The sequence below is a fragment of the Scyliorhinus torazame genome, chromosome 3 (genome assembly GCF_047496885.1).
Source record: "Scyliorhinus torazame isolate Kashiwa2021f chromosome 3, sScyTor2.1, whole genome shotgun sequence".
NCBI lineage: Eukaryota > Metazoa > Chordata > Chondrichthyes > Carcharhiniformes > Scyliorhinidae > Scyliorhinus > Scyliorhinus torazame.
Genome location: NC_092709.1, coordinates 235981372 through 235995154, shown reverse-complemented (window position 1 = coordinate 235995154; position 13783 = coordinate 235981372). Strand labels below are relative to the sequence as shown.

The following is a 13783-nucleotide window of genomic DNA, read 5'->3' as shown; positions in this document are numbered from 1 at the left end:
GTGACATACTCAGTTCCCTCTTCAGCTTGGAGTCATTAAACTGAATCAGATTCCTTTCTAGACTTGGATGCTAATCTGGCACAACCATCATTGAAATTCACTGATGCTCTGTTTTTGATTCCTGCCCACAACGTTATTGCTGTTGTATGCCCTAACGCCACAAGAGGCCTTCTGCCCATCGAGTCCATGCCAGCTCTCCATAAAGCTAATCAGTTCTATTCTTTACTTGGTCTTCGCAGTACTGCAAATTTATTTTGTTTAAGCGGCATTCAATTTACTTCATTCATTCACATTTGGACTTGGTCCAATTTAATTTCCAAGCCTATCATCTCGGTTTCTATCAGCCTTGTAGGCAGCAAGTTGCAAGCCATTGTTGATTGCTGTGTAAAGAAAGTTCTTCCTCACATGCCCTGTGTACCTCTTGCCAAAATTATTAAATCTGTACCCCCTAGTCCTTCTACCATCCGCTATTGGGGACAGCTTTCCTTTGTATACCCTTTCTTGCACCCCTAAGAAATATGAGCAAGAGCAGCCAACATCGCTAATTAAGCCTGCTCTGCCATTTATTCTGATCATGGCTGATTTCTACCAAATCTCTCCTCAACCACTTTTACTCCAAGGGGAATAACCCCAACTCCTACAACCTAACCTTGTTGATAAAATCCCTGATTCTCTGAAGCCATTCCGGTACATCTCCTCTGCATGCTCCCATGGCTCCTCATCTTCCCAAAAATGTACTGACAAGAACTGGTTGTGGCCTAACCAGAGCATTATCCAGGTTCAGCATAATTTCCCTTCTTTTGTACTCAATACCTCTTATCAAGCCCAATATCCCAAATGCTTTGCTAACTGCTCTCTCAACATATCCTGCCAACAGGTTCCTTTGTCCTTGTACACTCTTTAGAACTGTGACATTAAGTCATTATTGCCTCTTGCTCTCCTTTTGGCCAAAACTTGAAAACCATGACTTCTGTAGGTGTCCGTTGAGTTAGGAGGTAGACCAGAATTGGCCAACCTTCCTGCACTGTTTATCCACTCTCCAAAATGGAACAAAAACCCTAGACAATTTAGCAATATATATTACCATACATAAATGAGAGCCAGATACAGCATTAGACAATGTATTTTAAAATTACTAATTCCCCTGCATTTGTCACTAGGTACTTGTGTATTTGAGATGCCTGTGCTAGGAAAATCTTCACTATATAAACAAAGTTACCTTCCACATGATGCATATCTTTCGCTCTGAAGATCCTTGATTTTCAACTGTTCTCCACATGAGTGGACCACGCAATGGTACTAGAAATAAAATGATAGATAGAAGAATTGGTTTGATTTGAAAAAAAAAACATTAATGAATTGACTCAGTATTTATATCACAAATGCATATTTCAAGGACAGGTCTTCATGCCAACAGTTATTATTTTGGATGGCTGGTTGGCATTTTGTGATAAAATTCCTCAAGCTTTCAGTACTGCTCCTCCATCTCTCCTAGCTGCTCAATTCTTAACCAAATCCAAATGTGAATGAAATGAACACAGAAAATGCTGGAAATACCCAGCAGCATCTACAAAGAGAAACATAATTAACACTTTGTGATTTTTCATCTGAACTTCAAATGAAAGGTTATCAAAGCGAAACGTTAATGTTGTTTCTCTCCTCATATTTGCTCGACTTGCTGAGTATTTCCAGCATTTTCTGTTTTATTACAAATTTCCAGCATCTGTAGTATTTTGCTTTTCGTATTAGTTGCCAACTATCAAGCGTCTGGACTAGACCCCTACCGACTCAACACAGGTAATGCCAGTGAATCCTGCCACTGTACACTTTTTCATCATCTGAAAATAAATTTGCCCAATAGCTCAAATTTATAAATATTGCTTCCAATGAAGGATCATGATTAGTCCAGTAGCAAAAGCAATTATCAGACAAAGTTTTGCTATTAGTTTCTCAAGTATCTAATCAAATGCTTACCCATATTTCACTGCAAGGCATGGAGAGTAGGGACTCACCAATAAAAGTATTCAAGGAAGCCAAGGTAATTTGGGATAAAGTGGTTTGAAAAGAGCCTAAAGTGCAACATCTGCTTTAAATTGTCCACATGAGTTCTCCCAGTGAGCCAGAGAAGACATCGCCAGAGTGAGTCAGCAAAGAGTGAATTTGGGAATTTGAAGCTAGGTGGGAATTCGAAGCTGGGTGGAGAGGAGGTGCTTTTTAACCCTGGTAAGTGACTGGTAAGTAGTTTTTCTTTTCATTGTCCTATTTATTTATTCTTTCATTTTTTGGAATTGTAGTTGTATAAGTTAACCTAAGGTTTAAGGCATGGCAGGAGATCCCAGACCCATATCATGCTCCTAGTGCGTGATGTGGGAGCTCAGGGACACGTCCGCTGTCCCTGGCTCCTTCACGTGCAAGTGTGTCCAGTGCAGCTCCTGTTAGACCGCTTACCGGCTCTGGAGCTGCGGATGGACTCACTTTGGAGCATCTGCGATGCAGAGGACGTCGCGGATAGCACGTTTAGTGAGTTGGTCACACCGTAGGTGAAAGTTACTGAGGGAGATAGAAAATGGGTGACCAAAAGACAGAACAAGAGTAGGAAGGCAGTGCAGGTTCCCCCAGCAGTCATCTCCCTGCAAAACAGATATACCGTTTTGGATACTGTTGAGGGAGATGGCTCATGACTTCCGGTTGCGGCTATGCGGAGCTAAGTCGCACATTCGGCGGCTCCCGCAAAAACAGACTTTTGGGCTCTTTTCATGGCCCCCAACGACACCTTTTCGACGTTTCCTGGTGTGGGAAGGAGTCCACAACAGCTCCCGGTCAGTATATGGCTTCAACTAGGAGCGGGGCGACAGAAAAGGTGGTGGTGGACCCGAAGAAGATGCGAGGGAAGAAGGACAAAATGGCAGCGGGCGGAGACCAGGCAGCGTGGATGCAGTGGGCGGAAGAGCAGCAGGTATCCAGCACTGCTTCAGAGAGGTTAAAACGGACCTGCTAGAGCCGATGAAGGCATCTATTGATGAGCTGCTGAAGCCACAGGGAGTGGCGATCCGCGAGGCGCGACAAAAGATCTCTAACAATGAGGACGAGATCTTAGGCCTGGCGGTAAAGGTGGAGGCGCACGAGGCGCTCCACAAGAAATGGCAGGAGCAGTTTGAGGAGATGGAGAATCGGTCGAGGCGGAAGAATCTGCAGATTCTGGGCCTCCTGGAGGGGCCGGACGTGGGGGCCTATGTGGTCACCATGTTGAACTTGCTGATGGGAGCGGGGTCCTTCCAGGGGCCCCTGGAACTGGAAGGGGCCCATAGAGTGCTGGCGAGGAGGCCCAAGGCTAACGAGCCTCCGCGGGCGGTGCTGGTGAGGTTCCATCGGTTCATCGATCTGGAGTGTGTGCTCAGGTGGGCCAAGGAGAGGAGCAGCAGGTGGGAGAACGCGGAGGTTCGGATATATCAGGACTGGAGTGCGGAGGTGGCGAAGAGGGGGGCCCGGTACAATCGAGCGAAGGCGGTGCTGTACAGGAAGGGGGTGGAGTTTGGCATGTTGCAGCCGGCGCGACCGTGGGTTACCTACAAGGACCTGCACCATTATTTTGAGCCTGAGGAGGAGGTACATAATGGTAAGTGGCAAGTTACAGGGAGGGTGGTACTGGTCAATGTGTATGCCCCGAACTGGGACGATGCGGGTTTTATGCGGCGTATGTTGGGTCAGATCCCAGACTTGGAAATGGGGGGGCCTGATAATGGGGGGAGACTATAAGACACTGCTGAATCCGGCACTGGATCGCTCCAGGTCTAGGACGGGTAGGAAGCCGCCGGCGGCTAGAGTGCCGAGGGGGTTTATGGACCAGATGGGAGGGGTGGACCCTTGGAGATTTGCAAGGTCGGGGGCTAGGGAATTTTAATTCTTCTCACATGTCCATAAGGCTTATTCCCGAATCGACTTTTTCATCTTGAGTAGGGCGTTGATAGCAAGAGTAGAGGATACTGAGTATTCGGCAATAGCCATTTCTGACCACGCCCCGCATTGGATGGACTTGGAGATGGGGAAGGAGAGGGAACAGCGCCCGCTGTGGCGCTTGGAGGTGGTGCTGTTGGCGGACGAGATGTTGAGCGAGCGGGTCAGAGGAAGTATAGAGAGGTACCTGGAGACCAATGACAACGGGGAGGTCCGAGTGGGGATGGTAGGAGAGGCACTGAGGCGGTGGTGAGGGGAGAGTTGATCTCCATTAGGGCCCACAAGGAGCGGAGGGAGCGGGGGGAGAGGGAGAGGCTGGTGGGGGAGATGGTGAGGGTAGACAGGAGGTATGCAGAGGAGCCCGAGGAAGGATTGTTGAGGAAGAGGCGTAGCCTCCAGGCCGAATTCGACCTGGTGACCACCAGGAAGGCGGAGGTGCAGTGGAGGAAGGCCCAGGGGGCGATTTACGAGTATGGGGAAAAGGCAAGCCGATGCTGGCGCATCAGCTTCGGAAGCGGGACACAGCTAGGGAGATCGGGGGAGTTAAGGACAGGGGAGGGAGTGTGGTGCGGAGTGGAGCTGGCATCAATGGGGTCTTCAGGGACTTCTACGAGGAATTGTACCGATTCGAGTCCCCACGGGAGGAGGGAGGGATGGGCCGCTTCCTGGACCAATTGCGGTTTCCAAAGGTGGAAGAGGGACTGGTGGCGGGATTGGGGGCCCAGATTGGGCTGGAGGAGCTGATCAAAGGGATAGGAAGCATGCAGGCGGGGAAGGCACTGCGGCCGGACGGTTTCCCGGTCGAATTCTATAAAAAATATATGGACCTGTTGGGCCCGCTGTTAGTTAGGACCTTCAATGAGGCAAGGGGGGGGGGGGGGGGGGGGGGACTTTGCCCCCGACCATGTCCCAGGCACTGATCTCCTTGATCCTGAAGCGAGACAAGGATCCCCTGCAGTGTGGGTCTTACAGACCGATTTTCTTGCTAAATGTAGATGCCAAGGTGCTGGCGAAGGTCTTAGCCACGAGAATTGAGGATTGTGTGCCACAGATCATCCATGAAGACCAGACGGGGTTTGTGAAGGGGAGGCAGTTGAACGCAAATGTGCGGAGGCTTTTGAACGTTATCATGATGCTGGCGAGGGAGGGGGAGGCGGAGATAGTGGTGGCGATGGAAGCCTTCGATAGGGTAGAGTGGGGGTACCTGTGGGAAGTGCTGAAGAGGTTCGGGTTTGGGGAGGGGTTTGTCAGGTGGGTTAGGCTGTTGTACGAGGTCCCGATGGCGAGTGTGGCCACAAACAGGAGGAGGTCCGAGTACTTTCGGTTGCACCGAGGGACGAGGCAGGGATGTCCCCTGTCCCCCCTGCTCTTCGCACTGGCGATTGAGCCCCTAGCTATGGCACTGAGGGAGTCGAGGAACTGGAGGAGGTTGGTGCGGGGTGGGGAGGAGCATAGGGTGTCACTTTATGCGGATGACCTGCTGCTGTATGTGACGGACCCGGTGGGAGGAATCATAGAATCATAGAAGTTTACAGCATGGAAACAGGCCCTTCGGCCCAACCAGTCCATGCCGCCCAGTTTTTACCATTAAGCTAGTCCCAGTTGCCCGCACTTGGCCCATAACCCTCTATACCCATCTTACCCATGTAACCATCTAAATGCTTTTTGAAAGACACAATTGTACCCGCCTCTACTACTACCTCTGGCAGCCCATTCCAGACACTCACTACCCTCTGAGTGAAGAAATTGCCCCTCTGGGCCCTTCTGAATCTCTCCCCTCTCACCTTAAACCTATGCCCTCTAGTTTTAGACTCCCCTACCTTTGGGAAAAGATGTTGACTATCTACCTTATCTATGCCCCTCATTATTTTATAGACCTCTATAAGATCACCCCTAAGCCTCCTACGCTCCAGGGAAAAAAGTCCCAGTCTATCCAGCCTCTCCTTATAACTCAAACCATCAAGTCCCGGCAACATCCTAGTAAATCTTTTCTGCACTCTTTCTAGTTTAATAATATCCTTTCTATAATAGGGTGACCAGAACTGCACACAGTATTCCAAGTGTGGCCGTACCAATGTCTTGTACAACTTCAACAAGACGTCCCAACTCCTATATTCAATGTTCTGACCAATGAAACCAAGCATGCCGAATGCCTTCTTCACCACCCTGTCCACCTGCGACTCCACCTTCAAGGAGCTATGAACCTGTACTCCTAGATCTCTTTGTTCTATAACTCTCCCCAACGCCATACCATTAACTGAGTAGGTCCTGGCCTGATTCGATCTGCCAAAATGCATCACCTCACATTTATCTAAATTAAACTCCATCTGCCATTCGTCGGCCCACTGGCCTAATTGATCAAGATCCCGTTGCAATCCTAGATAACCTTCTTCACTATCCACTGTGCCACCAATCTTGGTGTCATCTGCAAACTTACTAACCATGCCTCCTAAATTCTCATCCAAATCATTAATATAAATCACAAATAACAGTGGACCCAGCACCGATCCCTGAGGCACACCACTGGTCACAGGCCTCCAGTTTGAAAAACAACCCTCTACAACCACCCTCTGCCTTCTGTCGTCCAGCCAATTTTGAATCCAATTGGCAACCTCACCCTGGATCCCGTGAGCTTTAACCTTCTGCAACAACCTACCATGCGGTACCTTGTCAAAGGCTTTGCTAAAGTCCATGTAGACAACGTCTACTGCACTGCCCTCATCTACCTTCTTGGTCACTCCCTCAAAAAACTCAATCAAATTTGTGAGACATGATTTTCCACGCACAAAGCCATGCTGACTGCCCCGAATCAGTCCTTGCCTCTCTAAATGCTTGTAGATCCTGTCTCTCAGAATACCTTCTAGCAACTTACCTACTACAGACGGAGGTAATGAGGATTCTTAGGGAATTCGGGGACTTTTCGGGGTACAAGCTCAACATGGGGAAGAGAGAGCTGTTTGTAGTTCATCCAGGGGACCAGGAGAGGGGGATCGGCGAGCTCCCACTAAAAAAGGCGGCGAGGAACTTCAGGTATCTGGGAGTCCAGGTGGCCAGGAGCTGGGGGGCCCTGCATAGGCTTAATTTTACAAGGCTGGTGGAGCAAACGGAGGAGTTCAAGAGGTGGGACGCGTTGCCGCTGTCCTTGGCGGGTAGGGTGCAGTCAATCAAAATGACGGTGCTCCCAAGGTTTTTGTTCCTGTTCCAGTGCCTCCCCGTGTTTATCCCGAAGGCTTTTTTCAGGCGGGTTAACCGGAGTATAGTGGGGTTTGTGTGGGCGCGAGGGACTCCGAGGGTGAGAAGGGTGTTCCTGGAGCGGAGTCGAGATAGGGGGGGGACTGGCGCTGCATAACCTCTGTGGATACTACTGGGCCGCCAATGCGACGATGGTGCGCAAGTGGATGACGGAGGGGGCTGCATGGAAGAGGCTGGAGACGGCATCTTGTGTGGGTATGAGTCTGGGGGCGCTGGCAACGGCGCCGCTGCCGCTCCCTCCAAGGAGGTATACCACGAGCCACCCGGTGGTGGTGGCTGCCCTCAAAATTTGGGGGCAGTGGAGGCGGCACGGGGGGGAAGTGGGGGCCTCGGCAGGGACCCCATTACGGGGGAACCATCGGTTCGCCCCAGGAAGAACAGGTGGAGGGTTTGTGGGGTGGCACAGGGCAGGGATTCGAAAGCTGGGGGACATGTTTGTGGACGGGAAGTTTGCGCGCCTGGGTGAGCTGGAGAAGTACGGGCACCCCCTGGGGAACACCTTCAGGTACTTACAGGTAAGGGCGTTCGCCAGACGGCAGGTGGTGGAATTCCCGTGGCTACGGCCACACACAGTACAGGACAGGGTGCTCTGGGTGTGTGTGTGGGGGGGGGGGTGAGGGAGGGAAGATCTCGGAAACTTAACAGGTGATGCAAGAGGAGGAGGCCTCGGTGGTGGAGGTAAAAGGTAAGTGGGAGGTGGAGTTGGGAGACGAAATGGAGGAAGGGACGTAGGCAGATGCCCTGGGGAGGGTGAACTCTTCCTCATCGTGCGCGAGGCTCAGCCTCATACAATTTAAGGTGCTGCACAGGGCACACATGACCGGGACAAGGATGAGTCGGTTTTTTGGGGGTGAGGACAGGTGTGCTAGGTGCTCAGGGAGCCCAGCAAACCACACCCATATTTTCTGGGCATGCCCAGCGCTGGAGGAATTTTGGAAGGGCGTAGCGAGGACGGTGTCGAGGGTGGTAGGATCCAGGGTCAAGCCGGGCTGGGGGCTCGCAATATTTGGGGTGGCAGAGGAGCCGGGAGTGCAGGAGGCTGGGGGCGAAAGAGGCCGGAATTCTGGCCTTTGCGTCCCTGGTAGCCTGGCGAAAGATTCTTCTTCAGTGGAAGGATGCGAGGCCCCCAAGCGTGGAATCCTGGATCAGCAATATGGCGGGGTTTAATAAGTTGGAGAGGGTGAAATTCGCCTTGAGAGGGTCGGTACAAGGGTTCTTTAGGCAGTGGCAACCATTCTTAGACTTCCTGGCAGAGCGGTAGACATTGGTCAATGGCAGCAGCAACTCGGGGGGGGGGGGTTAATGTTAATTTATTATGTACAGGGTGGGGGAAGGGGGATATGGAGGTTTGTTTTTCTGGACTGTGTTTTGTACTTAACCCTGTTGGGTTTCTTTTTCATTTTGTTATTGATATTTTATGAAAACCTTTAATAAAAATTACAAAATAAAAAGAGGGCGATGGCTCACCAGGGGAAGGCAGCAGCAGCCAGGTTCATGGCACCGTGGCTGGCTCTGCTGCGCAGCAGGGCAGGAAGAAGAATGGCAGGGCTATAGTGATAGGGGACTCAATTAAAAGGGGAATAGACAGGCGGTTCTGCGGACGCAATCGAGACTTCAGGATGGTATGTTGCCTCCCTGGTGCAAGGGTCAAGGATGTCGCGGAGCGGCTGCAGGACATTCTTGGGTGGGGGGGTGGGGGGTGAACAGCCAGCTGACGAGGTCCTACAAGCTGAATTCAGGGAGTTAGGAGTTAAACTAAAAAGCAGGACCTCAAAGGTAGTAATCTCAGGATTGCTACCAGTGCCACGAGCTAATCAGAGTAGGAATGTCAGAATAGGATGAATACATGGCTCGAGAGATGGTGCAGGAGGGAGGGATTCAAATTCCTGGGGCATTGGAACCGGTTCTGGGGGAGGTGGGACCAGTACAAACCGGACGGTCTGCACCTGGGTAGGACTGGAACCGATGTCCTGGCGCGGGGGGGCGGTTTGCTAGAGCTGTTGGGGAGGGTTTAAACTAATGTGGCAGGGGGATGGGAACCGATGCAGGAAGTCGGAAGGTAGTAAAACAGGGACAGAAACAAAAGGCAGTAAGGGGGAAAGTGTAAGGCAGAGAAGCCATAGTCAAAAATCAAAAAAGGGCGACAGTACAAGGTACAGTGACGGAGGGGAGCTCAGTGAATAGGCCGAGTAATACTAAAAGGAATAAAACGGGAAGTAAAAACATAAATGGTAAGCGACGCGGCAGGTTGTTACATGAATATATGGGTTCAACGACAAGGAAAATTGGAGAAAAGTTAAGAGGAAATATAACTTAGGAGAGGTTACTGATAAGGTGTTAAGATTCAAAACAGAGGTATAAAAGCCAGCATAAGTGTACTTTACCTGAATGCTCGTAGTATTCTGAATAAGGTAAACGAGTTGATGGCGCAAATCATCGTGAATGACTATGATTTAGTTGCCATTACTGAAACATGGTTAAAGGATGGTCACGACTGGGAGTTAAATATCCAAGGGTATCGAACAATTCAGGGAAGGACAGAGTGGATGGTAAGGGAGGTGGTGTAGCTCTGTTATTTAAGGATGACATCCGGGCAACAGTAAGGGATGACATCGGTGCTATGGAGGATAAGGTTGAATCCATTTGGGTGGAAATCAGGAATAGTAAGGCGAAAAAGTCACTGATAGGATTGGTCCATCGGCCACCAAATAGTAACATTATGGTGGGGCAGGCAATAAACAAAGAAATAACTGATGCATGTAGAAATGGTACAGCAGTTATCATGGGGGATTTTAATCTACATGTCGATTGGTTTAACCAGGTCGGTCAAGGCAGCCTTGAGGAGGATACATTATGTATCCACGATAGTTTCCTAGAACAGTGTGTAATGGAACCTACGAGGGAACAGGCGGTCCTAGATCTGGTCCTGTGTAATGAGACAGGATTGATTAATGATCTCATAGTTAGGGATCCTCTCGGAAGGAGCGATCACAATATGGTGGAATTTAAAATACAGATGGAGAGTGAGAAGGTAAATTCAAACACAAGTGTTTTGTGTTTAAACAAAGGAGGTTACAATGGGATGAGAGAAGAACTAGCTACGGTAGACTGGGAGCAAAGACTTTATGGTGAAACAGTTGAGGAACAGTGCAGAACTTTCCAAACGATTTTTCACAGTGCTCAGCAAAGGTTTATACCAACAAAAAGGAAGGACAGTAGAAAGAGGGAAAATCGACCTTGGATACCGAAGGAAATAAGGGAGAGTGTCAAATTGAAGGAAAAAGCATACAAAGTGGCAAAGATTATTGGGAGACTAGACGACTGGGAAATCTTTAGGGGGCAACAGAAAGCTACTAAAAAAGCTATAAAGAAGAGTAAAATAGATTATGAGAGTAAACTTGCTCAGAATATAAAGACAGAGAGTAAAAGTTTATTCAAATATATAAAACAAAAAAGAGTGGCTAAGGTAAATATTGGTCCTTTAGAGGATGAGCAGGGAGATTTAATAATGGGAGATGAGGAAATGGCGGAGGAACTGAACAGGTTCTTTGGGTCGGTCTTCACAGTGGAAGACACAAATAACATGCCAGTGACTGATAGAAATGAGGCTATGACAGGTGAGGACCTGGAGATGATTGTTATCACTAAGGAGGTAGTGATGTGCAAGCTAATGGGGCTAAAAGTAGACAAGTCTCCTGGCCCTGATGGAATGCATCCCAGAGTGCAAAAGGAGATGGCTAGGGAAATTGCAAATGCACGAGTGATAATTTACCAACATTCACTAGACTCTGGGGTGGTCCCGGCGGATTGGAAATTAGCAAATGTGCCACCACTGTTTAAAAAAGGAGGTAGGCAGAAAGCGGGTAATTATAGGCCAGTGAGCTTAACTTCGGTAGTAGGGAAGATGCTGGAATCTATTATCAAGGAAGAAATAGCGAGGCATCTGGATGGAAATTGTCCCATTGGGCAGACGCAGCATGGGTTCATAAAGGGCAGGTCGTGCCTAACTAATTTAGTGGAATTTTTTGAGGACATTACCAGTGATGTAGATAACAAGGAGCCAATGGCTGTGCTTTATCTGGATTTCCAGAAAGCCTTTGACAAGGCGCCACATAAAAGGTTGCTGCATAAGGTAAAGATGCATGGCATTAAGGGTAAAGTAGTAGCATGGATAGAGGATTGGTTAATTAATAGAAAGCAAAGAGTGGGGATTAATGGTGCTTCTCTGGTTGGCAATCAGTAGCTAGTGGTGTCCCTCAGGGATCAGTGTTGGGCCCACAATTGTTCACAATTTACATGGATGATTTGGAGTTGGGGACCAAGGGCAATGTGTCCAAGTTTGCAAACGACACGAAGATGAGTGGTAAAACAAAAAGTACAGAGGATACTGGAAGTCTGCAGAGGGATTTGGATAGGTTAAGTGAATGGGCTAGGGTCTGGCAGATGGAATACAATGTTGACAAATGTGAGGTTATCCATTTTCGTAGGAATAACAGCAAAAGGGATTATTTAAATGATAAAATATTTAAACATGCTGCTGTGCAGGGAGACCTGGGTGTGCTAGTGCATGAGCCGCAAAAAGTTGGTTTACCGGTGCAACAGGTGATTAAGAAGGCAAATGGAATTTTGTCCTTCATTGCTAGAGGGATGGAGTTTAAGACTAGGGAGGTTCTGCTGCAATTGTATAAGGTGTTAGTGAGGCCACACCTGGAGTATTGTGTTCAGTTTTGGCCTCCTTACCGGAGAAAGGACGCACTGGCGCTGGAGGGTGTGCAGAGGAGATTCACTAGGTTAATCCCAGATCTGAAGGGGTTGGATTACGAAGAGAGGTTGAGTAGACTGGGGCTGTACTCGTTGGAATATAGAAGGATGAGGGGGGATCTTGTAGAAACATATAAAATTATGAAGGGAATAGATAGGATAGATGCGGGCAGGTTGTTTCCACTGGCGGGTGAAAGCAGAACTAGGGGACATAGCCTCAAAATAAGGGGAAGTAGACTTAGGACTGAGTTTAGGAGGAATTTCTTCACCCAAAGGGTTGTGAATCTATGGAATTCCTTGCCCAGTGAAGCTGTCGAGGCCCTTCATTAATTGTTTTTACGATAAAGATAGATTGTTTTTTGAAGAATAAAGGGACTAAGGGTTATGGTGTTCGGGCAGGAAAGTGGAGCTGAGTCCACAAAAGATCAGCCATGATCTCATTGAATAGCGGAGCAGGCTCGAGGGGCCAGGTGGCCTACTCCTGCTCCCAGTTCTTATGTTCTTATAGGTGGATGATTAAAATATTATGAAATGGTAGCACGGTGGCGCAGTGGGTTAGCACTGCTGCCTCACAGCGCCGAGGTCCCAAGTTTGATCCCGGCTCTGGGTCACTGTCCGTTCGGAGTTTGCACATTCTCCCGTGTTTGCATGGGTTTCGCCCCCACAACCAAAAGATGTGCAGGCTAGGTGGATTGGCCATGCTAAATTGCCCCTTAATTGGAAAAAATGAATTGGGTATTCTAAATTTATAAAAAAATATATATATTATGAAATGGTAAGAAAAGAATAAAGACATTAATGGGATACTGAGCTTTATATCTAGATTAAAAAGGCATAGAAGTTATGCTATCTACAAAGGACCAGTTAGACATCACTTAAGAGCTCTGTATTCAGTTGTGGGCACTACCATCAGAAGGATTCTTTGGCCTTGGACGGTTTCAGCATAAATTTACCAGAACGATATTCGGATTCCAAGGGTTATGATCCGAGGAGAGATTGCACTAGTTGAGGAGTCTAGGATGATGGAACATAGCCGTAAGATTTGAGTCAGACCTTTCTAGTGTAAATTGGGAAACATTTGTAAATGGCAAGAGTGGTGGATGTTTGGAATTCCCTTCTGCAATGAACAATTGCGGCTAGGTTAACTGTCAACTTAAAACAGAGATTGATGTGATTTTTATTGGGCAAAGATATAAAGGATATGGGCAAAGGCAGGTCACAGGTCAGCCATGATCTCACTAACAGGCTTAGGAGGTTAAATGGTCTCTTCCTGTATCCATGTTCCCAAAATAGAGAAATACAGATAGTGCTATCTGGAACTTAACGGACATTAATTGCACCTTGTTCTAATTATGTAGTCCAAGAGGTTTTCTTTTAAAATTTATTCATGGGATATGGCACCATTGGGAAGGCGATAATGTATTGCGCGTCCCTAAATACTCAAGGTGTTGGTGAGCTACCTTATTGAACAACAGCAGCTCTTATGGCTTAGTACATCAAAGTGCAGTGGGCAGGAGTTCCAGTATTTTGACCTAATGGCAGTGAAGGAATGGCGATATATTTCCAAGTCAGGATATGCGAGATTGGAGAAGTCACTGGTGTTTTTTTCCATGCACCCGCTGCCCTAGTCCTTCTAGGTCAGGCATTGTCAAACCCAGGGGCACGACCCACGGGTGGGTGCCAGGAGGATTGCAGAGCCATCCGTTGCGGCGCTCCCGATCGCGCATATCCACGCGCAACAGTCGCAGCAGCCGGCTTTTAATAACGTCGGCTGTAAGCGGCCTTCAAAATGGCCGCGAGCAGTGTGTACGAGAGC

General features: G+C 48.5%; 1 protein-coding gene across 4 annotated transcripts in view; it reads right to left on the bottom strand.

Annotated features, from left to right (window-relative positions):
- LOC140408998 (interleukin-6 receptor subunit beta-like) overlaps positions 1 to 13783 on the bottom strand; it is a 117137-nt gene that overhangs the window by 38624 nt on the left and 64730 nt on the right. For all 4 annotated transcript variants that reach the window (XM_072497009.1, XM_072497010.1, XM_072497008.1 and 1 more), the window contains one exon: positions 1220 to 1299. In XM_072497009.1, coding sequence (XP_072353110.1) covers positions 1220 to 1299 — 80 coding nt within the window. The remainder of the gene's footprint in view (positions 1 to 1219; positions 1300 to 13783) is intronic.